The sequence below is a fragment of the Lampetra fluviatilis genome, chromosome 2 (genome assembly GCF_964198595.1).
Source record: "Lampetra fluviatilis chromosome 2, kcLamFluv1.1, whole genome shotgun sequence".
NCBI lineage: Eukaryota > Metazoa > Chordata > Hyperoartia > Petromyzontiformes > Petromyzontidae > Lampetra > Lampetra fluviatilis.
Window position 1 is genome coordinate 33,822,804 of NC_136276.1, and position 24,027 is coordinate 33,846,830.

At 48.7% G+C, this 24,027-nt stretch overlaps 1 protein-coding gene across 1 annotated transcript in view; it reads right to left on the reverse strand.

Annotated features, from left to right (window-relative positions):
- Positions 1-24,027, reverse strand: part of LOC144938527 (trafficking protein particle complex subunit 9-like) — a 112,422-nt gene that overhangs the window by 33,643 nt on the left and 54,752 nt on the right. Inside the window, exons 18-19 of the mRNA XM_078866426.1 lie at positions 14,761-14,935; positions 10,625-10,730 (exon numbers count right to left, since the gene is read on the reverse strand). Of these exons, the coding sequence (XP_078722552.1) occupies positions 10,625-10,730; positions 14,761-14,935 (281 nt within the window). The remainder of the gene's footprint in view (positions 1-10,624; positions 10,731-14,760; positions 14,936-24,027) is intronic.

Consider the following 24,027-nt stretch of genomic DNA (forward strand, 5'->3'; position numbering starts at 1 on the left):
ACGTAGGTGACTTTACCTACGTGACTTTACCGAAAAAACCTAAGAATATGAATCTCTGCGGCAATTGTTGAGAAGTCACAGCCACCCAGACGAGGCCTGCACCTCCCCGTCTGGAAGTCGGCTTAAAATAAACAATGTGGGCTTGCGTGCGAAGTGAGTCATGGGAGGGGGGGAGCGGTGGTGTTATGGCGGTTACCGCGATGCGCTAACAATCCGGGCGACCCGAGTTCGATTGAGACGTGTTCTGCCACTGAGAATGGTTCACACGTTGTTTGTGAAGTAACAAAAAATTGTCCTTAAATGTTATTGTCCATTCATTTCTTACCGAAAGTAGTTGAGATTTTACGAACGCTCATCTCATTTGGTTAGAATTGAAGCCAAAATGCTGCCCCCTCCGACCCCCCTCGCAAATCTTCTTATTCAACGAAGACGCGTGCCTTAGTGCGAGAATATGTGTAAGCTCTCTCTCTCTCTCTCTCGCACGCACAGCGCCGGGTTTTCGTGGACGCGGCCACATCGAGAAGGAGCGCGGTGTTCGATAAATCTCGGTGCAGGAACCGTTTCCCCTACGATCAGCACAAAGCCATTGAGCGCTGCTGCTCGTGTTTCGACGCTGAACTTTCAAGCCCAAGAGGAAATGGTTGAAATGTAGCATTAAGGGTCATTTGTCGATCCACTGCTGGATGAATTCCTTCCGAACCCCCCCTCCCAATGCAGTTTCAGTCATGGGTTTTCTGTTGGTCTGTTCTGGCCATACAGCACCACGCTGGTCAGAGCGTGTGTGTGTTGGCGAACCGAGGAGGAGAGCAGTGCCAGTTCTGATGTCACTCGCGTTGACGTTGGTCGCAACTGGGAACTCAACTCGGGTTGCCGTGCTCATGGGCGCAGTGCAGTCGTCGAAACCACTGCACCGTTGCTCCACCCGATACATTAAGCACATGCTTGTTGTAAATGATCTCTGTCCAAACTGGCAGGGTCATATGTCCGAAAACCGGAGAGAGACACATCTCATCTCGGGGTGTGAGTGACCAGGCTGGAAACAATAAGTTATTTTTAATCAACGATGAATCATCCGCGCGGCAAGCGAGGGTGCTGAATCTTCCTTTATCTGGACTAGCACGAAGCGTTATTTGTTTTTGCAGCCGGAAAACTGCAAACTCAGTGCGAGCATCCCTCAACCTCGCCCCCCCGTCCCCCCCCAACAATTCCCAGCAGCTCCCCCCCCCTAACCCCCAGCAGAGCAAAGCAAATCCACAGAATTTTACAGAAACATTGGCAAACGTGCACTCGGTAACCCCTCCAGTGCCCGCCCCTGCCAAAGCACAGGGGAGGCATGAAATTAAATTATGGCACGGCGCTTGTTGTTGCTGCTCGTCCGTTGGCCGCGTATCCCACAAATCCCCCCCAAGGCTGAATTGCTCCGTGCCGGTCGTTCACCGGCGTCTCCGAGGTTGGAGGCTGCTGAACCGCCCCCGACAAACACACAACATTCACGGCCGGGTTGGAGCACCCAGGCCGACTCCGAGACGGACACGGGCCCTGGGCGGGAGAGACGCTTCGTCTCGGAGCAGGACGAACGGGGGCGACCGCCGTCACGTGGCCGAAGACGTGGGGGGGGGGGGGAGGGGGGGGGTCAGCCCCGCCGGCCTGATCGATGATTGCAACTCCGATGGTGATGATGATGATGATGAGCGACGAGGAATGTTTTTAATACGACGATGGTAGTGATGCCTCGCAAGTGAAAACTATGACGGGCTTAGCTAATCATGGGGTGATGACGACGACGATGCCGATGACGATGCGGTTGATGACGGCGATGAAAATTTGTAAAGAATAACCACCAATATTTCGGACCCTCACTCAACCGTTGGCACACCCCGCTGCAGACCACAGCGCGTCTCTTTCTGCTTCTCCCCTCAAGACTACTCGACTTTGGAATTCCCTTCCTTCGTCTCTTTCCCCAAGTTTCCCCAGTAACCCAATTCAATGCAACATAAATTATCATATTCTTTGGTTCTTTATGTATGGATTCCTGCAGTCACGAAAGCTTCAAATCTAGAAGATAAATTATACTCTTAGGTTTTTTCGGTAAAGTCACGTAGGTAAAAAATAAGAAAAAAAAATAGAAATAAAAAAATGTCTTTCTAATTAAATTACTATTATTTTTATTTTTTATTTTTACCTATGTGACTTTACCGAAAAAACCTAAGAGTAGGAATCCTTGCAGTCACGAAAGCTTCAAATCTAGAAGATAAATGATCATCCCTGACCTACTTTGCTTTCAATGGTGCTGCTTGCTGATGTTCACTTGGTGCTTTGGGCCTCCGCTCAGCAACCGTGACGTAAGAAAGAAAACCTGACATTTTGGTAAAACTCCAAACGCAGCGGGCGTATCTTCCTCACCTGCTGGCAGCCGCGGCGGTACTGAGGGTGGTGGTGTAAAGGGAGGACAGCGGCCCCTCTGGATCCAATCATCACTGTGCCCACAACAAGAGCTGCCAAATTTCCCGCTGTCTCCTCCGACAAAATTCAACAACGCAATACCGGCGTGCCAGATCTCGGCGCGAATCAATTCCCGACGCCCGAACACGGGCGTCAATTGTCACGCTGTCAGGCTCAGGCACGGCTCAGGCACGGCTCAGGCACGGACAGGAACAGCTCAGGCACGGCTCAGGCACGGCTCAGGCACGGACAGGAACGGCTCAGGCACGGCTCAGTCACGGACAGGAACGGCTCAGGCACGGCTCAGGCACGGCTCAGGCACGGCTCAGGCACGGACAGGTGGCCACTTCACTTCACGTGGACTGCGTCAGGGTGGCCAGTTTGAAGCCAGGCCGAGACAACATCCACAGCTCGCGGACGTTGGTGAAAAGCAACGGGGGGAGGACGGCCGCAGAGCGAGGATCAGCGAGACGTCGCGAGCATTTCCGTGGTGGTGGTGGTGGTGCAGTCTGGATAACAAATGAAATTATTTAATTCTTCCCCCGCCGCAACTTTTTGCTTTCCTCCACCCAACTCAAGATGATGAAAGTTGACGCGCACAAAAATAAAGCGCATTGAAGATTGACACGATGCATCGCTGTGTTCAAAAATAAAGTGACATCTTCCCATGAATGGCATTTTTTAACAACACCCAATCGCCGCCGAAGCTCACATCCGTACGTTCACCACGTCCAGATTCCAATACTGTAACTCGATTGTCAACGGCCATCCTCACATTCCTCGCCCACAAACACCAGATGGTTCTAGAAGCTGTCAGATTCCTCACCCGTACCCGTAAAAGAGAGCACATCACTGCAATTCTCCCAATCCAATCGCAGATCAATTTCCAGATGACACTCATCCCGTCTCCAAGATCTTCCATGGACTTGACTCTGCCAACCTCTCCCCTCTCAGCTCACTCTACTCCCCCTCCACACACTCTTCTACCAATCCCCTCTACGCACTCTCCTACCTCTCACCTCTCATCTCACTCTACTTCCCTCTACGCGCTCTGCTACCTCTCTCCTCTCCTCCCCTCCACGCACTCTCCTACCACTCCCCTCCACTCGCTCTCCTACCTCTCTCCTCTCATCTCACTCTACAATCCCCTACACGCACTCTCCGCTCCAGCATCCAAGGCTTTCTGTTGTCTATGCCGCAAGCCAAATTTTCGTTCAGTGGGAGGTTGCTCATTCTCCTCTGCTGTCCGTATTGTCTGACATTCCCCCCCCCCCAGCTCCTAGACATCCGTGGTGTCGACTCCCTGCCCCTCAGACTCAAGGACTTGACTTTTCTCCTCTGCCTATGATGAAACAACCCCCCACGTTTCTGTATAGAGTCTTGAAACGCGGTCACATTTAGAGCAGGGATATGAATCCGCACGGTTTCACGTCGTTGCTTCGCCTACTGCACCATGCACCCCTTGAGTGGCTCGAGCGCAAAACGCCAAACGTCAAAACTAAAATAATTCTCATCAGGCCCCATGGTGCCGTCTACAGCTCTTTATTATCCACCCCCCCCTCTCTGGCCTCTCTCTCTCTTTCTCTCTATACGTGCAATGAAGAAGGGTGATTGGCCAAAACGTCACCTGTTAAGTACTTTTCTTTTGAAGGCCGCAGTGTTATTGATGAATGCGTTGAGTTTTTTGTTGTCGTAATTCATCAACAAATCGCCTATCGGCAGACGCACCTCAGCTGGAACTTGTGACACATGTGTTTCTCTGACAATGTTTTTATTCCTCTTCGATGTGACCCCTTCCCATTAGCTCGGCCATGCAAACCAGCAGCAATGCGGGGTGATCGTTATCGCTCTCATCTGGAAAAACAACACTTTAGAATCCAAACAACTTGTTTCTAATTTACGCTCGTGGAAAATGTGATTCGCTTTTCCGGCCCAATCTTCCATCAGTTAAACCAGCATGGAAAACTAGTTTTTACCCTCCCCCCCACCCCACCCGTGTATTTACAGCATTGTGTTCATCCGTGTATGTGCCAGTGGGCGTGAAGCCAACACACGTGTCTTTGCCTCCCTTTAGAACACTAATTAGCAGAGGTGGGACAAAGTCATTGTTATGCAAGTCCAAGTCGAGTCGCAAGTCATCAAATTCATGACTCGAGTCTGACTCGAGTCCAAGTCACATGACTCGAGTCCACATCTCATAGGTGGGACAAAGTCATTGTTATGCAAGTCCAAGTCGAGTCGCAAGTCATCAAATTCATGACTCGAGTCTGACTCGAGTCCAAGTCACATGACTCGAGTCCACATCTCATAGGTGGGACAAAGTCATTGTTATGCAAGTCCAAGTCGAGTCGCAAGTCATCAAATTCATGACTCGAGTCTGACTCGAGTCCAAGTCACATGACTCGAGTCCACATCTCATAGGTGGGACAAAGTCATTGTTATGCAAGTCCAAGTCGAGTCGCAAGTCATCAAATTCATGACTCGAGTCTGACTCGAGTCCAAGTCACATGACTCGAGTCCACATCTCATAGGTGGGACAAAGTCATTGTTATGCAAGTCCAAGTCGAGTCGCAAGTCATCAAATTCATGACTCGAGTCTGACTCGAGTCCAAGTCACATGACTCGAGTCCACACCTCTGCTAATTAGTAATTACTTTCACAGTGGCAAAAAAAACCCCTTTAAACCACCAAAGGCCCAAGGGCTAGATGCATAAAGATGAGATTCACAAAGACGCGCACGCAATTGGCATTGGTCACAGATTACAGACGACGGCGTGCAATAAGCACTGGCTTCCCTCCAACACCATCAACTTGAGATGCGTTGGGTATGATGCAACTACGCAGCACACACAGGACAGACGGCACACACGCAGCACAGCATACACAGCAGAGTGCGCAAGGCAGCACAATGCAGCACACACGGTACAACAGACGACACAGCACGTACAGCACACGTAGCAAGCTACAGCACACACAGTGCAAGAGAGGACACAGCACGTACAGCACACGTAGCAAGCTACAGCACACACAGTGCAACAGAGGACACAGCACGGACAGCACACACAGTACATGCCACGTGGGTGAGCACATTGCGCAGGCAACGCGGAGTCCACCTGTGAGTGGCTGTGAGTACTAAAACGGTGCGTTCCCATCTCTTCCAATCTACACACAGGCCACGGTGTGTGGGTGCGCGCGAGACACTTCACCTGTAATTGCAAATAACTTTAGCTTGTGCCCTTCAATATTCCTTAGCACGTTCTAAATGCTTATACGTGGAACCGGCCAAACACCCCCAATGAAGGACCCTCCTGCAAGCAGAACGAAAAGTCTTGAGTCTCAGAAAGATTTTCCTGGGGTGAACAGTTGGAACGTATTAATGCGGTTCATATTTATCGCTAAATTTCAACATGGCAGGAACAACTCTCAGCCAAACGCCAAATGCGATTCTTGGAGAGAAAAAACAATTACCGTCTTGGTGACGCATAACATTTCGTCAGCGCTAACTTTGCATGCAAGACGGCGACTGAGAGTAGCACTTTCATTACCACTACAAAAGAGGTTTTTTCCAGGGATTGTTCACGCAATGAATTGATTGGCATTGAAAAAAAGGTGACACGAATGGCAACTAAACATTCATCCTCCTCTTGGGTCACGCCGTACCAAAGGCCGCTTGAAGTTGTACCGAAAATGGAGAAAAAAAACCGACAGCAGTGAAAATTTGCATTGGCATAAAGAGATCCCATCCGTGGTGCTTGCCAAAGCCATCGCTACGAGGGCACGCAGCGGATTAAGTACAGCCGGCTACAGAAAGTCTCGTCGTTGTTTGATGTGTTCAGTACTGCGTCGCGCGAACGGGGCCCAATCGGAGGCCCAGCCATTAAGCGTAACAAACCGACGCCGCCCAGAGCTGCTTCATCCAATTAAGGGAACGTTTTTTTTTAATAAAAAAGGGCACCCGACGTGGCACATGGCCGAGGGTAAGCTGACAGGGAGTTTCACAATATTGGTATTGTAAATCGCTGTGAATTTTAATGAATAATTGTGACCCCCCCCCTCCGCCATTATAGTTCAAGTTCAAGTTTATTTATTAGGTATAGCCCTGTGAGCCATTCGGCTCTTGAATCGGGTGCAACCGCAACAAACAAAAAACATGAACAAAAAAACATCTTAAAGTGAATATGTGACTGAGTGCAAACAGAAAATCCAAGAAAAGACAGCAAAATATTGCAGAAAAAAACACCGTACACCAACGTTGTGTGCAAAAATCCCAGTGGGCTGCAAGTCAAACAACCAACAACAACAAGTGTTTAGAAGAAAAAACACACTCGAACATATTTGTCGTCATCAACGTGGTCTTGAAAGAAAAAAACACAATGGGAGACGTTTCGGGCAACGGCCCTTGTAGTGTTATTTACGAATATTTAACACGTAGGCTTTCACGGCCAATATCCATAACATAGGTTCCTTCTATTCAAGGAACAAAATCTGTCTGGCGCCTGATGAAGCTAGTTGTAATTACTTGTGAAACGTCGTACTCCGATTGAAAATGTTGTGTATTTGCTCTCCAACACACCGGTGATGCTGTACTAGTGACGAATTGGCATGTTCTGTTGACGTGACAACCCTTACTAGTTGGCCGTGTCAGGTGGTGGCGGGTTTAATGACTAATTTATATTTATGAGATCTGACCGGAAAAAAAACCCTTAATAAATCATCCATAATCATGGATTATTTACGACTATTTGCTGTTGTTTGTGCGCCACTGCCAAGGCAGTAGCCATCAGCAATTCGTTTGTTGGATTTCGAATTAATGCTTTCGTGACTGCAGGGATTCATCTTCTTGGTTCTTTCGGTAAAGTCACGAAGTAATAAAAAAAACATAATAAAATAATTCTCACGACGTTTCGGCCACAACGCAAGCAGCCGTCCTCAGGTGAAAACCAAGTCTGTCGAGGCGACAGCGTCTGAATGAAACAGCACCATGCTTCCAACCCAGCTTAAATATATGCTCCAAGCATGGTGCTGTTTCATTCAGACGCTGTCGCCTTGACAGACTTGGTTTTCACCTGAGGACGGCTGCTTGCGTTGTGGCCGAAACGTCGTGAGAATTATTTTATTATGTTTTTTTAAATATATATATTATTATTTTATTACTTCCCTTCTACGTGACTTTACCGAAAGAACCAAGAAGATAGTTTGTTGGAGTTTCTTTTTTTGAATCAACAATTTTGCTTGAACGAGGCAGCACTGGCCAAAATGTCATCGTTGAATGTTTTCCCGTTTTTCTTACTCGTGCACTAACCCCGATTTAAACCAAAAAAACGAGGCGGCCAGGTAGCTCAGAGGCTATCGTGCTGAGCTGGCACCAACGAGACCATGGGTTTGAATCCAGGCACTGGCTTCTCAAGTGTAGCTAGTTTATGGTCTCACAGTTGGCTACGTACGGTACTAAAGAAGTCCAACATCAGTGCAAAAAACTAAACTCCCGTCACGTAAAAGTTGGTTCCGCACTTCATTAGGCGATAATCCAGCTTTGAGAATGATAGCTATCAAGTTTGATTGTCATGTGACGGTGAACGGTTGAGCTGCTCTGTGATGATTAAAAACTGAATTTCGATGTAAAGCTTTCGTGACTGCAGGGATTCATCTTCTTGGTTCTTTTGGTAAAGTCACGTAGAATGGAAATAATAAAATCAAAATAAAAAAACATAATAAAATAATTCTCACGACGTTTCGGCCACAATGCAAGTAGCCGTCCTCAGGTGGAGAACAGGTCTGTCGAGGAGACGGCTACTTGCGTTGTGGCCGAAACGTCGTGAGAATTATTTTATTATGTTTTATTTTATTATTTTATTATTTCCATTCTACGTGACTTTACCGAAAGAACCAAGAAGATGATTAAAAACTGATTTGTCATCTTGTGACGTGACACCGATGGCACGAGAGGGATAACATTGTGCAAAGGTACCACAAAAAAAATCTGAAAATGTGAAACACAATGCAGGGCAAAGTAAGCAGCAGCAGAGTAACCATGCAGATAGAGCACAGACATCAAAACTCACTCTTCATAATCTGGGGGCACATGCAAACTTAGAATACGCCAATTAATCTTCCGCTGCTCAGAGACGTACGCCACCCTCGCGCACAATCACACGCCAAATAAAAAAAAACGCGCGGAATATTGTGCCGGCAAAATGGCCTTGATTAATTTTATGGTGCGTGAACTCCCACCAAGTGCCGAGCCGCGACCAACAGCTGTGGTTAAAAACACGGCAACTCTTCAACGCAGCGGTTCTCAACATATCTCCTAAGGTGTCTCCCCCCGTGACCAATCAAGACTACCGGCAACCCTCAGCTGGCTCCCATGCCACTGAAGACTATCTACTGTAAAGTCGCGTAGAATGGAAATAATAAAATAATAAAAATAAAACATTATAAAATAATTCTCACGACGTTTCGGCCATAACTCAAGCAGCCGTCCTCAGGTGAAGAACAGGTCTGTCGAGAAGACAGAGTCATTCAGACTCTGTCATTCAGACTCTGTCTTCTCGAAAAACCTGTTCTTCACCTGAGGACGTAATTGAGACTCTGTCTTCTCGACAGACCTGTTCTTCACCTGAGGACGGCTGCTTGCGTTATGGGCGAAACGTCGTGAGAATTATTTTATTATGTTTTATTTTTATTATTTTATTATTTCCATTCTACGTGACTTTACCGAAAGAACCAAGAAGATGAATCCCTGCAGTCACGAAAGCTTTAAATCGAAACTTAAACTATCTACTGTATTAGTGTACATGAGTGGACACGTGGAGTGGATGGCGGCAGCTTTCACGTAGCCCATCCCCCTGTTGAGTGAGATACCACGACCGATGCCATCGGAAAGTCAAGCCACCACAATGGTGCCAAACAACCACGCTCTCAGATCGGACCTGGGACAAGGATGCTCCCCAACGCAACGGCGAGGGAGCTTCCCGGGCCAAGCACGAATGTCTCACGGAAGATGCACAACATTGGCGTCCTCGCGATCCAAGAATCGCTGAGATTTGCCGGTTCATTCTCCCGACACGGCAGATGAAACAAAGGTGCGAGTTTCTGACAAATCTGTCCACCCAGCAGCACGCGAGTTATTTTTATCAGAAGCTTGTGTGTGTGACGGGGCAAAGCGCGGCTAATCCCATATCTTCAAAGAGGTGTGACCAGCGTGGTAGAGTTTGTCAAAAATACCCTGTTACAGGGGCTCTCTAGTAGCCCCTGTAGTGGAGGCCCGTCAGTGAGAAGTGGCATACAAAAATAAATTGCAGCGCTGCACCTTTATCTTTTTCATGTCTATGTGGTGGTGGTGGTAGCGGTGTCAGAACATGTCCGTGTAACCATCGCCAACATCGGTAACAAATGATATCTGAACCTGCCCTGGGCCTTCCCATTCGCCACCAATCCACACTGGCCTGCAGAAATCGATGGCTCGGCTGGACCATTTCACGATTAGCTTTAAAAACTGTCTGCCAACAGCTTAAATCAGTTGGGTCAACAATAACTTCTACTTCTATTTACTTTACCAGGTAAGGCCCACTGAGCAGTACAGCTCTTTTTCAGAAGCAACCTGGCCACAAATGATAGCTCAACGAAGTGGCTTATCGCATGGAAATTTATAGCAGCCAAATGCTCTAAACGCGTGCCCATTCTAAATGTGGAGGGAAAAACCGGAGGACCCGGAAAACAATCCATGCGACCACGGGGAGCAGATGCAAACTCTAAATATACAGGCGTCAGGGTCGGGGTTCAACCCATGACCTCCTGTATACCAGGCGAGGTAGCTAACATCTCGCCGCCGCCGCGGCACGGTACACCCACTCGCTATACACAGAGATGCGACGCGTCGTGCGTTGTTGCGCGTTACGCGTGGGCACCGGAAAGGGACAGAGACAAAGGGACAGAGACAAAGAGACAGAGATACAGAAAGACAGAGACACAGAGAGACAGAGATACAGAGACACAGAAACACAGAGAGACAGAGAGACAGATATACAGAGACACAGAAACACAGAGAGACAGAGAGAGACACAGAGAGACAGAGAGACAGACACAGACACACAGAGAGACAGAGAGACACAGAGACACAGACACAGAGACACAGAGCAGACATCCCCGTTGGCAGCGCTGCTCCGCACGGCACGCCACTCACCCCAGCTGAGCGGCGTGCTGTGTAGGTGCGCCAGCAGAGCTCGGCAGAGCGGCGAGGAGGGGACGAGCGAGCCGTGGCGGCACACCGCCGCCGGCGGGGGGGAACACTGCGGCAGTTAAGGGCGACCCTGCAGCAGCGTGCTCGTCGCTCAAAGTGGGGGGCATCATTACAGCGTTTAGGGGGGGTGGAGGAGGGGGGGGGGACACGACAGATTCAATGTGGAACAAACGTTAAACAAAGGCAACAAAACTGACACCTTTTTTTACAAGGAGTCATGTTTGCATAGACCACAATACCTGCGGTCATAATGCAAAAAAAAACATAACTCTGATAATGTGCACTGTCCTTGAAGTTGATTGGTCCACACCCGAGACAGCTTTCTTTAGAGCCTAGTCTCACATGGGATGGACCAGATGACGCCAAAAGGCCAGATGACGCCAAAAGGCGTCATCTGGCCAGATGGAAGGGTAAAAAACAATTATCATATTTTTTACTGGCAAATGAGGTTCCAATGGCGTTAAACAAAGGTTAAACGCGAAACAGGACGCGTGACGACACGATCTGGCCAAGTCTTTTGCGCTCTGGCTCTCATCCCCCGTGTGCATATGAGAATATGATTCGATGTCGTCGCTTAATTGCCTATGGTGTCGACATTTGTGTAAACTCTTGACAAATGAGACTTTAGAAAGAGGGGGCTGAGCATGCACCAGGGGGACTGTTGGAAGGCTTTGTGCACTCGTGCGTCCGCGTTTGTGGCTCCTACCGTGTGGAACTCTCTACACCCTCGGCGTATTAGCGAGAGGGACATCGGGAGCAATGACCGAGTGGCAGTCAAGGAGCGCGACACATCCGGGAGTAAGCCTCCCCTAGGAGATGGAGTAACGAAATCGGCGTCCTGTGCAGGTGCTTGAGGTGGATCATTGCATCAGGAGAATCGTGAGAGGTGGCAGCGGCTTAGGGAGAGGGGGGGCTCAATCCAACAGGAGATTGAGCATGGCTGATGATGGCGATGATTGTATAATTTGTATCATTGTCGTCATCGACGTCGCACAATGGCGACGCACGAGGATTGTGCCGTGACCGAGTTTCCGTGGGCAGATTCGCCCCGCACTTTCAAAGTTCATTTATTAGGTATAGCCCTGTGAGCCATTCGGCTCTTGAATCGGGTGCAACCGCAACAAACAAAAAACATGAACAAGAAAACATCTTAAAGTGACTATGTGCAAACAGAAAATCCAAGAAAAGGCAGCAAAATATTGCAAATATTAAGCTGAACCAGCGTCCGTTGTGATAGCCTGGAGTCTCGCACTGTTCGAAGGGCACCCATGCCAACCGCACATTTAATTTGATTTGACTGTGGTTAATGAGCCCCGCACTATCAGTGAAGCGGCCCGACTAAGCCACGGTGAGCGAAACGGTTAAGCAAACGTGCAGGGGTGGGAGGTGGCAAGGAATATCGATCACAAACGATCTCTCTTGCACGTTTCGTATGGGTCTCTCTCTCTCTGCCGCTCTCTCTCTCTCTCTCCTCCCCAACGAGCCGGGAGTTACGGCACAAACATCGATCAAGCCGCCGTCGCCGCTGCAGCAGCAGCAGCAGTCGTAGCCGCTGTTAAATGAACCCTCCGCACCGTCAGGCAGTAACACCACGGATATAGATAAACGTCGTCTCTTAACTCTGTCGCCTCGCGTGACTCTGAATGGAAATGTGATGGGCGGGGCTTGGAGACGTCATTGACATAATCAACCGTGTCACTCTGGGCATGGCTTTTAGGGAGGGGGGGGTTCCCACCTTCAGGAGGCAGGAGGTGGAGACGGCCGCCGATTTTGAAAGGCGCCCTCGAGTTAATGGACCACGAAAGAGCAGTCGATTACAATTTCTGTACAATCGGCTTAACCGACTAATGATCCACGGCTCTAATCGGAACCCTCGTCCCTGTTCACGTGGACAAGGTTGTCCCTCCCGTGAGATGAGCCCCACTTTGGCAGACCTAGCAGGGAGAGAGACTGTCCTGGCCCAAACATTCCACGAATTTCGCTGTGACCTCGATCATAAAATTCCTCCCCCCGCCCCCATTGCACATTCATGCTGTTGGCCATTAAAGTGGCGTCATGGGTGCAGCGAGCTATCAAACTCTGGTGTGTGTATTTACCCTCCTCGCCGTGGAGCGGGAGAGCGCTGCTGCTGCACCCCATGCTTCCCTTCAGGGTAAATGCTCCATTAGTTAAAGCGGCCTTTCTGTTACGGAGCTATTTCCCCCCCTCCCCCCTACCTCCCCGATGCACTCTGGGCACTGCACTCGCCCTATTTATGCGATAAAGCCACCAAGCGACATTGCAAACAATTAAGTTGTGTACCACTTCGGCCCATTTCCCCCCCCCCCCCCCCCCACTTAAAAAAGGAAATAAATAGAGGATCACAGAGCTTGGGAAATTGCTGGTGAGAGTGAACACAAAACTGTGCGCGTGAAACTAAATCCAAGTGATACATCTTCAAATGCTGCTTGTGAAGGACATATTTGCTTCTACACACACACGAACGTCCTTGCAGCAATTTACCAAGTCAACACCAGACACAGGTGTCACGTGGGCGATATTAAATACGCGGGAGCTCCCAGTAGTCCCCCTTTGCCGCGAGCCAGCACTGATCTTCCTCCCCGAAATGAACGCGAAACGGCCGACCGACGAGCAAGTCAACAAAATCACGAACGACAAATAGCACGGCGCCCTCGTGCTCGCCGCTAAAAACAAACGTCTGTGTGCGCGCGCGGGGAGAGAAAAAAAACCCGAAGCGTTCGTGCAAAGCCGCGAGCCCATCTCTCGCGTCGCGCGAATTGCTTCCCGCGCGCATGCGGGCAGGCGGGGAGCGGCTGATGATGCACAAGTAAACAATTTATGTAATGAGGGCAAGTAAACAATGTTGTGTGCAGTTAACGTCCATATAAAATAATAGGGTTACTCCCTACATCTCCCCCCCCCCAACATATGTATCGGTTATCCATACGGCAATGATTTCCCCAAACGGAACAATTCACTTTGCAAAACCAACTCGGTTTAGTGGCGTTGTGTCCGCAACACCTGGGCTTCTGTACACTCGTAAAAGACAAAGATCCCACCCCACCCCTCCCATATAGTCTGCGACAGGCTTTAGGGGCAAATGCTGTTAGCAAGCACCTTTGAAGGCTAGCACGATATGGGACGGGGGTGGGGGGGTAGATGGGGATGGTCAACACCACTTCCAGCCGCCTGATGTTTACACATCGCACCGGGTACTCGTTTTTAGGCCGAGTCGACCTAGGAGAGGCCCAGGACCGGCTTCAAATGTGCGCATATGTAGGGGATTCCGTAACGCTTTCAAGCATTCGTTTAGTCTTCATAAAAAAATTTAATTCGCGGTATGAAGGCTGACTGGCAGCTGTTTGCAAAAAAAAAATTCTCTCTCTCTCTCGATGGTTTGTGTCTCCTAAGTTCGGACAAACCTCTAAATCAACCTGTGCCACATTATATTGCAATCTATTACAGCCTCTCTGATTACAGCCTCTCCCGATGCATTTTGAGGTGGCGATGCGTCACGTTCTTCGGCGCAGTGTCCAACGTTTTACTCCACAGGGTGGGGAGAGCTTCTCCTTTGAATTCAAATCCCGAACTAGCTCCCAGCAGCAGTGTGGTAGCGAAACGTCGGACATCGTGCCGAACAGCACGCGGTTACAAGCATGAAGCAAGTGGGGGAGATCTGCACAGCAGCAACTGCGAACAACTACCAAGCGTTATACTGTACAGGCTGTTCGCCTATAACGCCGCATGTTGTTTTCATAACGCAAATTGGATATAACGCGATGAAAGTATTAAGGGAAAGCCCGAGTAGGAATAAGCGGTTGTACCGGCTGCTTCGGCATGGCATCGCACAAGGCGGGATGCTGCTGGATGCTTCTAGATGCTACCCACGCATCTCAGGCTTTGTTCAGGCCTGCATACGCACATCTCACGCGTCATTGCGCACTCTGCTTTACCATACATGATTTATTATAACGCGATTTGTCCCACAACGCGGTGTTGTTCAGGAACGGAACTACCACCGCATTATAGGAGAACAGACTCATATATATATATACCGCACATGGAAATGTGAAGGATACGAAACGCCAGTGAATCCTGAGCAGGTCTCTCAGCTGGGGCGGTTCCAGCTCCCGCGGCGCAGGGCTTGTCCACTGGTCAGGAGTGACCCCCCTTCCCTCGGTGGCAGCTTCCTCATCCGCCTCTTCCCGCCCGGAGCTGCAGCCTCGGAAAATCTTCTCCAGGTCGACGCAAACCCTGGGGAAGAGAAATGCGAGGGAATGTGACGTAAATTAATGCCACAGTGCTTTGCTACCCCGCTGTGTCGTTTTACTTGCTTCATTATTTTGCTGACACGTTATTTTTGTTTTGATTCTTTGCCCAGGAAAGCCACACCGAGTGGGAGGGCGACAATCATGGTTACTTTTTAAGACCACAATTGAGCAATACGTGGTGTAGTTTGTCAAAGTTGAACCGTGACGCGCCAGTACACGATGGCCTACTCTTGCGAATAAGGTCATGGGGGGATCCGTGACATCCACTCTGAAGCAGACGGGCGCGTATTTTATTTTTGGTTGACAGGTACTATTCTACGTTACCGAGTGTTGACATCCCCAGCGTTTGACAGTACTGCTTTCTTTTATTTTGATTATCAGCTAACACCAGTCACAACCCCGAGTCGATGTGCACCATTGTTCTCTTTTAGCCCCCCCCCCACCGTTCCATTCCCTGGCTACCACATTCACATAAGCCCCCCCCCTCACCCTTAACTTGTATTTAAGAGCTTGTCTCTTGTATTTTTCCTCACTTGATACAGTAAATTTAGCTGTGACGGTCCCACCTGATGACAGAGACTTGTGTTGCCTCCGAAACGTCGTGATTTATTATTTTATTTCTATTATTTATTTTTTACCTACGTGACTTTACCGAAAAAACCTAAGAGTATGAATCCTTGCAGTCACGAAAGCTTCAAATCTAGAATCAATACACCCAAAGTATTAACCGGGGCAGCTGCTGGAAACGAACGCGCTACCTCTGGGCCGCATTACCGCACCCGCTGAGCGATGTCACTCGTAACGCCCTGCGCCCTCGAACCCACCAAAGACCACGTGCCGAGGCTATGAGCATGCTGTGGCTTTTGCGTTGTTGCGCCGGAGACTGGCAAATCGTTGATTGACGTCCGATTGCCGGGTTGATGATGGCATTAGTCGCGCTTTCTCGCCGAACAAGAGTGGGTCCGTGTGAAGGCTGCCAGCTCTCCCCACCGCGGTCACCACTCGGGTCAGACCGTGGAACACGCAACGGCTCAATGCCCGATTCACAAACTAAGAGGGGGGCGTCATCACGGCGATGATTCACCACTCCGCTACTCCTGACGCAAAGGACTGGCCCAACTTCCTCATTGCAAATCGTAGCTGTTGCTCTGCATCAGTGGTTCTTAAACCTTTACTGCAGCCTTGCATCCCTTGGGTTCTCAATGGTAAAAAAATAGAATGTTACGAAATATATTGGCTTGATGAAACAAAGTAGTTGTACTTACGTACCCGTGCTTAATTTGTGTTTCGATGATTTACCTTCGAAAAAAATCTGGCACGTCTCGCACCCCCAGAGAGGGCATCTTGCATGTCCAGCAGGTGCGTGCACCCCAGGTTAAGAGAACCCACTTCTCTACATCAATGTTAGCCATACGCAGAAGATGAGCATGGAATGTTTGCAAATAAAATATCTCGTAGAAGATAACGGCGGTTTAAAACCTTGTTTAAACGCTCTCATCATTCAAATACAGGGTGACCATTCAGGTAGTATCCAACATTAGATTGTTATTATTAGACACCGGGTAGAAGTTGTGGCACGGTGGTTAGCACACTGTGCTATGCATGCGGAGACCTCAAACAAGATCCGGGCCATGGTTAATATCGGTGGCGAGTCACATCTGAACTGGTGAAGTATGGGCAAACGATAACCATGACCAAAAGGTGTGGGGATTCTTTCAGTGGATTGATAAGGGCGGCCTGCAATACCAAGTTCGATAAGAAATGACAGAGACAAATATCACCCTTGTAACCTACACACACTGTTGGGGCAAGTGCTGTTAGCGAGCATCTATTAAGGCCGCCACGATACACGAGGGGGCGGTGTGACTAGCAACACACGGCCGCCTTTGTATCCCCAGTGGTGATGTTTACACACCACATGAGGTGCTAATTTAGAGCCGAGTCGACCTAGGGGTGTCTATGACCAGTTCAGATATTCGTCACCGATGTTGGTGGCCGTGAGCGGGAATCAATCTCGGGTCACCAGGTTCGTAGTGCAGCGCCGCAAACCGCTACACCACCGCTCCGCGCAGAGACGCAGCATGAATATTTTATCACATGAATTTCATTCTTCAGAACCCCCACGTGTCTTCCATGGTGTTGGCGACAGACACCCCGCATTGAGATTTGAGAGTCCCAGGTGCTCGCCAAAATCTGCAATTGTCTCGAATGCTCCTGGTGTGTGCTGCTGAAGATCACCGAAGCTCTTCAAGTGTTTTGGCAAACACTTTATCTTTTGCCACACATCCAGCATTCAAGCACGCCCGTTTCAACCCGCTGCATAATTAGAATTCTTTAAAGTTTGACCAAAGGGAGAGAGCAGCAGGGCGTAGCGATTCGCGAGCTGCGCTGGAACCCTGATGACCCCGGTTCGACGCCCAGTCACGGCGAACATCAGTGGCGAGAGATATTTGAATAAGTCCTGGGCGCCCATTCCTCTTCATCTTCATCCACCCGCAGTGAGATCAGTGCGGTCAAGTATGGTCAAACAGCCCTCATGACTGACACACCACATGGGATGCCTTCATCCTTTCATTGACTAAGGCAGTGGTTCTCAACCGTTACTGCAGCCTTGCACCCCTTTGGTTCTCAATCGTAAACAAATGCATCATCTTAATAAATACACAGGTTTGATGAAACCAAGTAGTTGTACTTAAGTGCCCATGCTTAATTTGTGTTTCGATTATTTAGCTTTGAAAAAATCTGGCCATCTCTGGTACTCCCAGAAAGGGCATCTCGCAGCCCCAGGGGTTTCTGCGTGCACCCCAGGTTAAGGCGAACCACTGGAACATTATAATGGGCGATACCTTTATAGAAATCCTACACGTTTTCTCCTTTTTTCAGGTCAGCCAATGCAGTGTAAGATCATCAGACTGTAAAGCAACCTGTACCAAAATGCACACAGGCACCTATTCGGAGTGCTCTTGCCAAAAACATCTGGTAAGTCATTAGCATTTGTTTAACGAGCCTGGTTCTACTGATGAGGCCCAGAAGGTCAAAACCGGCTTGCTTCAACAAATCCTGCTTGATCATATGAGAAAGAATTATTTAAAAAATGCTACGTAGAGAGACGGACTGGAGTACCACCCAAATGTGACTTCACCCCATGGCCGGGTCCGTTTCCACGCACGTGCATTCCAGGCAGGTGCTCCCCCTATTCCCGTGTTGATCTGAAAACATCTTTACATAATGCCTAAATACTACATAAAAAAAATCCGAGAACAAAAAAGCATATTACAATAATTTCCAAAAAGGGAAGTGAAATCACTCATATGACATCACTTGTGTTCATGTGATGCCCGGTGACTTCATTTGCGAGCCCCAAAGTCACACACAATGTGACGTAATGCATGTAAATGATCCAAAAATCCCAAATCTCAAAGTGCCACAGTCATTCGTAGCACATTCTCTGTGCAGCTGTGAACTCTGCAGAATGTACCTGGGGCAGTGCCAGTCACGGTGGTTCCAAATCTCACAGAGCAAATCCCTCGAGCGGTCTCAGGGACACTTCGATGATGTTACCCTCATCGCACTCATCGACACCGCCAGACACAAACACCGACAAACACCAACAGCAGATTGCCTTAAATCTCCCAGTCCGGTGTACTTCTTCTCTACGGCGTGTTGCATCAACAAGCAACGTATTTCTTTAAGCGGTAACAAAGTTGTACATTGGGGACTAGGTTCATCTTCTTGGTTCTTTCGGTAAAGTCACGTAAAAGGAAAATAAAAAATGAATAAAAAAATAAAACATAATAAAATCATTCTCACGACGTTTCGGCCACAACGCAAGTAGCCGTCCTCAGGTGAAGAAACAGGTCTGTCGAGAAGACAGCGTCTGAAAGTCTTCTCGACAGACCTGTTTACCGAAATAACCAAGAAGATGAATCCCTGCAGTCACGAAAGCTTTAAATCGAAATGGGGACTAGGTTCTTGAGAAGTTCGACGGCGTTGGCTGTGAGCACACGAACTGCTGTAGCGGGGTTCGATGGGCAGAAGCAGCAGCAGTTGATGCATATTGCTCCATCGTTGTTGTGTGTAACCTCTGCACCACACGAGAAGGGGCAGCACCCACCCTACTGCACGGGGCGATGCTCGCCGCACGCCAACCAAAACTGACACGTCATTGTCGGAGCTGCAATTTAACCAAATTAAGAAAGATTTAAAAGTAATAATACATGTTTTTTGTGCGTGCAGTAATTGGTGACCGCGCTGAGACCATCAACTAACTACACTTAACAACCTTGGCTATTGTAAATCAGATTCGAACCCGGAGCAACGCTCTGACCTCCAAATCGCTCGGCCACCGCGACCTCTTTGATGTTTCCTTCTTTTGTCATCACCTTCGCGTGCACACTCTGCGCACCCCTCCGGTTAGAGCGCTTCGCTGTGGCTTTAGGGAAACCCAGGCTTACCGGCCCGGCCTTGCCTGCCAGGGACACGAGGGATTTTGAAATGAACACACGGGGCTTGGAACAGCGAAACACGCTGTTCTCCGTCGCGTCTCGCGCACAAAAAGACGCCCACCGCCTCTCTCCTTTCATCCCGGGACAAACATCGCCAATTAATTATTCATGCTCCGTTATATATCGGTGCAACTTTTTGCGCCATTGTGCTGCTCGGAGCTTCTGACGTAACTCGGAGTAAAACTTCACAGATGTACCGACTGTGTTGTGAAGTGGTGGCGCCGTAGCCAGCACGCTTCGCGATGAGCACAGCACGCCGAGTTCAATTCCCTGCCTTGGCTAACATCAGCGTTGAGTGAGAGCGAGTGATGTCCGGGCCGCCCACTCCCCGCTCACCCGGCCCAACGCCGCCAATGCTCGCAGGCCTGTCCCACGGCTTCCACTTCATCTTCTTGGTTCTTTCGGTAAAGTCACGTAGAATGGAAATAATAAAATAATAAGAATAAAACATAATAAAATAAAACATAATAAAAATAAAACATAAAATGTTTTATTCACGTAGAATGGAAATAATAAAATAATAAAAATTAAACGTAATAAAAATAAAACATAATAAAAATAAAACATAAAATGTTTTATTCACGTAGAATGGAAATAATAAAATAATAAAAGTAAAACATAATAAAACATAATAATAATAAAACGTAATGTTTTATTTTTATTATTTTATTATTTCCATTCTACGTGACTTTACCGAAAGAACCAAGAAGATGAATCCCTGCAGTCACGAAAGAAGCTTTACATTGAAAGGCTTCCACTTCGTTTCGAGACACGTGGCCCCCTGAGCGCGCGAGCTGACGAGCGATCCCAGAATGCTAGGCGCGTCGGAGGCAAACCGCGAAAACGAAAGTGGGTTATCGAAGACGCCGCGACACTTTTAACGTTTCTTTACTCTAAATGCACACGTGGGAGGATGGAGGATCATGCTAATGTGCCCGTCAGTCACATAAACAATAACGTTCAGATCTTCCGGGGAAGAATATAATCTCTTATACACTATGAGACCTCCTTTACCGGTGGCAAAATATAGTAGTAGTCGGGTGTGGACCAATCAACTTCAAGGACAGTGCATATTATTATCATTATCAGAGTTGTTTCTTTTTGCTTGCATTTTGACTACTTGTGTTGTGGTTATTGCAAACATGATGCCTTGTACAAAGGTGTCAGTTTTGTACCAGTTTAAAGGGTAAAAACCTACTACTACACTATAATCTCTATTCTAACAACAACCACAACAAAACACCTCGGATTCCATTCTGCTCCTCGCATTGCACTTCTTTTACTTTATTGGCTAACTAATTTTGCTTCGCGTATTGCGTACATTTTTTGTTCGCATGTTGCAAGGCAGGCAAGCTCTGTGGAAGCTTGTACAGCTCCCTGCAGTATTGTTACCGACGCAACTTGCTCGCATCATCCGAGCAAAGAGAAATGGGCTTAATTAACTTAGCACCTATGATTTAACATTTTTGGGTTAGGCCACATCGTTCACCACCCTATTTCTAGCACTGCCACTGCAACGTATCTAATTTGCTAAAGTTCGGGTTGATCATTGTTCTCGAACTTACCGGTGAGCTTAAACGATAATAGTCGGCGCGTTAAACGCTTGGGCGCAACACGACAACTTAATATGCCGGTCTGTATCAGGGCGTGGAGGGTTAGAAACGTAAACTCCAAGTGGATTCCTGCTCAAATCAACATTGAGGCGGTGCTCATCCCCTCTCTACTGCCCTAAGCCAGCGGTAGAAAATCCACATTTCTATGGCAGAGGCGAGTCTATCCATAGGACAACTGTTGACTTCCCAGAAGGTCGACAGGTTGAAGAGTAGGCCAAGTACCCCCTAGGGGGGCTCTCTCGAGCTCTACCGCTAAGCCAGGGTGGCTCCGATATCTTGTGGTAGAATTGCGATATCGCCGTTACCCTGGTTGAAAATGTGACTTTGTTTATATATCATCTCGTGAGCGGGGCACGTCCCATCTCGACCCCTCCTCTGCTCGTCGTTTTACTTTGCCGAGAAATGAAACTCGATCGTGCGGGGAAGGGGGGGGATAATGAACGCGGAGAAAGCAAGTGAAAAAACAAGTGAAAAAACAAGTGAAAAAATAAGTGAAAAAATAAGTGAAAAAACAAGTGAAAAAATAAGTGAAAAAATAAGTGAAAAAACAAGTGAAAAAACAAGTGAAAAAATAAGTGAAAAAATAAGTGAAAAAACAAGTGAAAAAATAAGTGAAAAAACAAGTGAAAAAACAAGTGAAAAAACAAGTGAAAAAATAAGTGAAAAAACAAGTGAAAAAATAAGTGAAAAAACAAGTGAAAAAATAAGTGAAAAAACAAGTGAAAAAACAAGTGAAAAAATAAGTGAAAAAACAAGTGAAAAAACAAGTGAAAAAATAAGTGAAAAAACAAGTGAAAAAACAAGTGAAAAAATAAGTGAAAAAGTTGAACGGCGCGAGGGTGGAGCATCCATATTAGATGTTGTTGCCACATTGAAGATGGCATTTTAGGAAATGTTTCAATGCGGAATTTTTCCTGGCACCTCTAAAATTGACTGGCAACGCTTCGCACATGGTCCGAATCTCGACGCCACCTCTCAGCCTATGCCGTGTCAAGGCAATGATACAAAGTGAAATTGAAAATTTAAATTAAACTTTAAAATAATAAAAAAACATTTGCCTTGTCAATCCGCTCCTTGTCAAATACCACCCCCTCCCGCCACCCCCCCCCCCCCATCAATCCACGCAGTGTGTGGGCTCATGGGCGTTACATGACCATACTTCACCAAGTTCGTCAGTGTGGGTTTGTGAAGCGTGGGGGAGATTGTTCAGGAATCGTTCAGATATTGCTCCGGTCATCAGATTTGCAGCGACATTAAACTGTCCTATAACCTCATTTGAAATCTATTTGTAATCCCGTCTATATTGTAATATACGCCAAAGTGAGATTATATAGTTGGAAGAAAAAAAAACCCACGTCTAATTTAATACAAACATTTACTTTTAAAATGTTTGCTTCAAAACATTACCATTTTATCTGCATCGAGGTTGAACTGGCATGCTTGTTTGCCAAAAAAAATCTTATTTTATCTAATTTTTATAAATTTGATGGACCACTAGCCATGACGACTCACACTGGCTGCAAGCCACACGTATCGAAATAATTAAGCAGCCAGCAGCAGCGTTTCAAAAGAGTGTAAGATTGGCCAGGAGCTCAACGAAGGGCGGAAATTCAATAATGAACCGGCTGCAATTCGGGTAACGTTTTGCTCTTAAGCGTGGGGCACGCTTATTCGAGAACGATTCCTCCGCCCCCCCCCTCCCCCCCCACAATAGAGCAATTGCAAAAGTGCGCCGCAGCGCCACCACCACTCAGAGAAATTGACGAATGCGCCTTCCGCGGATTATTTTCTAAGGAATAATTTGTATCGCCACATCAAAGGTGCAACTCGGCTCTTGGCAGCACGACACGCCCCCCCCCCCCCGCACTGACTCAGCTCTTGCTCGCGCATTGACAGCCCTGCTCTCCACGCTCTCCTCTCGCGTGTAAAGGCTTAAGAGGCTTTCGCATCTCAAACACGACGCGCCATCAATGCCAGCCAGCCACTTCCCACCCGCCCCCACGCCGACGGAGATGCCCACGAACACCTCGAGGCGCGCGGTGGGGGGCGACGAATCGACCCGAGGGGTCTGCGATAGATGCCCGTGAGTTGGTGGGCACTGGGTGGCAGAGGTTGCAACCGGGTACCCGATACCCGTACCCTACCCGATACCCGGCTACCCGTACCCGGCCGGGTACGGGTACGGGTAGCCGTTTGCGACCCTGGTTCGGCCGGGTACGGGTACGGGTAAGGAATCAAAACCCGTTTGCGACCTCTGCTGGGTGGTGCTGGTTGGGGGTGATGGTGGTGGTGGTGGGGATTGGTGATGGTGGTGGTGGTTGGGGGTGATGGTGGTGCTGGTGGTGGTGGGGATTGGTGATGGTGGTGCTGGTTGGGGATGATGGTGGTGGTAGTGGGGGTGGTGGTGCTGGTTGGGGGTGGTGGTGGTGGGGGTGGTGCTGGTTGGGGGTGGTGGTGGTGGGGGTGGTGGTGGTGCTGGTTGGGGGTGGTGGTGGTGGGGGTGGTGGTGGTGCTGGTTGGGGGTGATGGTGGTGGTGGTGGTGCTGGTTGGGGGTGATGGTGGTGGTGGTGGGGGTGGTGGTGGTGCTGGTTGGGGGTGGTGGTGGTGCTGGTTGGGGGTGGTGGTGGTGGGGGTGGTGGTGGTGCTGGTTGGGGGTGATGGTGGTGGGGGTGGGGGTGCTGGTTGGGGGTGGTGGTGGTGGTGGTGGTGCTGGTTGGGGGTGATGGTGGTGGTGGTGCTGGTTGGGGGTGATGGTGGTGGTGGTGGGGGTGGTGGTGGTGCTGGTTGGGGGTGGTGGTGGTGGGGGTGGTGGTGGTGCTGGTTGGGGGTGATGGTGGTGGTGGTGAGGGTGGTGGTGGTGCTGGTTGGGGGTGGTGGTGGTGGGGGTGGTGGTGGTGCTGGTTGGGGGTGATGGTGGTGGTGGTGGGGGTGGTGGTGGTGCTGGTTGGGGGTGATG